This window comes from Rattus rattus, chromosome 16, assembly GCF_011064425.1.
Source record: "Rattus rattus isolate New Zealand chromosome 16, Rrattus_CSIRO_v1, whole genome shotgun sequence".
NCBI lineage: Eukaryota > Metazoa > Chordata > Mammalia > Rodentia > Muridae > Rattus > Rattus rattus.
The window spans coordinates 29,975,939-29,979,416 of NC_046169.1; the positions used below are offsets into that span (position 1 = coordinate 29,975,939).

A 3,478-nucleotide genomic window follows, 5' to 3' on the forward strand; every position below is an offset into this window, starting at 1 on the left:
CTCCTGAAGCTACCCGCTCGGTTCCACACTCAACCCCACTAACGGGCTATGAGGAGATGTTTGCCTCTTCTGAGCAAACAGGTTGGAAACAGAGCCGAATTTTTGCAACAGTAACTAGATTCCACTTCCCAGTAGAGCAGGGACCCGACTCCTCCAGAAGAGGTTGCTTCGTAGAGACAGGAGGAAATCATATTTCTTTGGAGGGGGCTGGCAGTAGGACTAGAACCCAAAGCCCAGAGTTTTGCACAAGCTACCCCCTCAGCCCATAAAGAATTTTTCTGATACCGGATGGATGTTTAAAACTGCGTTTCCCTGCAGACCCTCCTCAATATTGGAGGCTGTGCTTCTGGGTGTGGGCACAGGAAGTGGCCCCGAGATAGAGGCTGCACAACACAGTCTCTCTCCCCTCTCTGGCACTGCATGGGAGTGTCCCAGGGGATTTGGGGAGGACGGGGTAGTCAGGCAAAGGTTAGGGAGGAGAGCAGCCAGGCAGAGGCCCAGAACAACTCCAGGAAATGTTTAGATTTCTCCACCAGGAGGGAGGGCAAACAAGCTCCCCCACCCACCCCCAAGCCTTCTGGCAGCTCAGAACATTCTGCAGCCCAGAGTGTGAGGGAAAAGGCAAAACCAGAAAAGCAAAATCGTCCCCAGGGCTGGACCCAGCAACAAGTCTGCTGCGTGGCTGGCATCAGACCCCCAAGCTGCAGCCCAGCAATGTATGCTTTTGGAAAACTACTCTCACCTCAGAGCCTGACCCAGCTGCAGGCTTCACCTCTGTAGGGGACATGCAGCTTGTGATCCAGGCTGAGGAGAAAGGACCTGCTGTCGGCTTTCATTTCCTGACTGAAGTTGGGTGATGAGGTTAGGGGCCCAGCTGCTGAGGGGAACCGTAGTGTTCAGATAGGCAGCTGTGCCTTTGCGTCGGCCACCTAGGATGCTCTTCCTCTCTCCGAGTGCTATGGACAACGGGTCGTGCTGTCTCATCGAGGGGGAACCCATCACCCAGGTGATGCCACCTTTACTCATCCTGGCCTTCGTGCTTGGAGCCCTGGGCAACGGCCTAGCCCTGTGTGGTTTCTGCTTTCACATGAAGACCTGGAAGTCGAGCACTATTTACCTTTTCAACTTGGCTGTGGCCGATTTTCTCCTCATGATCTGCCTACCCCTTCGGACAGACTACTACCTCAGACGTAGGCATTGGATTTTGGGGGATATTCCCTGCCGCCTGGTCCTCTTCATGCTGGCCATGAATAGGGCCGGAAGCATTGTCTTCCTCACTGTGGTGGCCGTGGACAGGTATTTCAAAGTGGTCCACCCCCACCATGTGGTGAACGCCATCTCCAACCGGACTGCAGCTGCCATCGTCTGCGTCCTCTGGACTTTGGTCATCTTGGGGACTGTGTATCTTCTGATGGAGAGTCACCTGTGTGTGCGGGGGATGGTGTCATCTTGTGAGAGCTTCACCATGGGGTCCGCCAACGGGTGGCACGATATCATGTCCCAGCTGGAGTTCTTCCTGCCCCTGGCCATCATCTTGTTCTGCTCCTTCCAAGTTGTTTGGAGCCTGAGACAGAGGCAGCAGCTGACCAGACAGGCGCGGATGAGGAGGGCCACCCGGTTCATCATGGTGGTGGCTTCCGTGTTCATCACGTGTTACCTGCCCAGCGTGTTGGCGAGGCTCTACTTCCTCTGGACGGTGCCCTCCAGTGCCTGTGACCCCTCTGTCCACATAGCTCTCCATGTCACCCTGAGTCTCACCTACCTGAACAGCATGCTGGACCCTCTTGTGTACTACTTCTCAAGCCCCTCGTTCCCCAAGTTCTACGCCAAGCTCAAAATCCGCAGCTTGAAACCCAGACGCCCGGGACGCTCGCAGGCACGGAGGTCGGAAGAGATGCCAATTTCGAATCTCTGTCGTAAGAGTTCCACCGATGTGGTAAATAGTTCCCAGAGGCCGTCTGACGGGCAGGGGGGTCTCCAAGTGTGTTGAATGCCATGAAGACAAATGGCCCAGCAGCAAAGCAGAGACCTGGGCAACTGTGAGTTAAATCTGAAGGGTGAGGGACTTGAAAATGACAGCCCCCCCCCGCCCGCCTGCCCCGCTCTTTCTCAGCTGTGTCTTTCTCACTCAAGTAGAAGCAAAAGCTACGCCGTTCGCCCTTTTCCAGAAGGTTCCAAATGACTGGTTTGGGTTTAAATACTCTGATGGCCATGGTAAGGGGGCAGCCGCGTGTGAGTGTGAAGGAAACCGTGGGTGCCTGTGTCGCTTTGCACGGCTGAGAAAATCGCTATGAGCCTTGCCGGGTCTTGTTCTAGCTGGGAGAGAGTTAATGATCTCAATAACTCGTCGGTATTTCCTGGACTGAAAAAAAATAGAAGCTGCACTGAGTCAATACACTTATTTCCAGCTGAGCGAGACCCTTTACTGCAGGACACCCAGTCCTAGCCGGTTTTTTATCTTTCCCTGGGGAGCCTCCCCACATTTCAATGTTTGAACATCCAGGTGGCCCAGGAGGGCAAAAGAAAGAAGCTATTCTAACCCTCCTAACCTTCGGGCAATAGGTTTCTTTGTTTTTTGTTGTTTTGTTTTGTTTTTTTCTGATTTTAGGTTTGTTTCTTTGTTTCTCTTTTGTTTGCATTTCAAAGAAGATGTGTAGGGCCTTGTCTACACATAGGCTATCAGATATTTCTCCAGTGGAAACTGAGAGCCTCGGTACTACCGCCAGGGGGTCCTTCCTGGTATTTGGGACTGGTTAGTTCCAACACTGTTGTTTTTCACTGCTTGAGGCATGACTATGAGTTGAAATCATTTCTTCATTCTCAAGTCTCTGTCAAGAGCACTTGCCTAGCAAGCACAAGGGCCTGGGTTCGGTCCTCAGCTCCGGAAAAAAAAAAGTCTCTGTCAAATCCATAGTGTGTTGTCCCGATCTATCCAGCATCCTCGTGGGTTTTGTCTCTGGTGCTGGGCATTGAACTTGGGACCTTACCTGACCTAGACAAGCACTGACCACTGAACCCCACTCCCAATCCCGTCATGTCCCTTTTAGCTGTAGTGTTGTTAGCCAACTCTTGGGAGAAAATAAAGCGCTAGGGGAGGCAGCAACAGTTCAGCTCTGCTCCCTCTCATCAGTGTCTAGACTTCTAGTCAGCCATGGGGGTTTCTTCCTACTGTGGGCCTCTCTCACGCACGAATGTTCCCCAAATACTACCCGGTGTTCTCACAGCCAGGGGACTCTGAAAGCACAGGCTGCTCTCGTCCTGGAGAAGGGGAAATAGATTCCGTGTGTTAACCTTAGCTCTACTTTCAAGCCACAAAAGTGGTGACAGTGATTCGCTTTCGCCAATTCCCAGGGCACTCTCCCCAAGAGACACTTTAGCCAGAGACACTCCTCAAGGTTGTCCCCATGGTTTCCCTTGCCAGAGGTGTCGTACAGCCTAGTAGCAAAAACCAGTCTGACTGTAGGGCTGTCGAGATGGG

General features: G+C 52.8%; 1 protein-coding gene across 1 annotated transcript; it reads left to right on the forward strand.

Moving 5' to 3' along the window:
• The first annotated feature begins 726 nt into the window (after positions 1–726).
• Positions 727–1,990, forward strand: Hcar1 (hydroxycarboxylic acid receptor 1). Its single transcript, XM_032886907.1, has one exon. The coding sequence runs from the start codon at positions 935–937 to the stop codon at positions 1,988–1,990; it is 1,056 nt and encodes a 351-aa protein (XP_032742798.1). The 5' UTR covers positions 727–934.
• Positions 1,991–3,478: the final 1,488 nt, after the last annotated feature.

Excerpts from the sequence above, each read along its gene's own strand:
- Hcar1 (XM_032886907.1), top strand. The coding sequence starts at position 935 with ATGCTCTTCCTCTCTCCGAGTGCTATGGACAACGGGTCGTGCTGTCTC.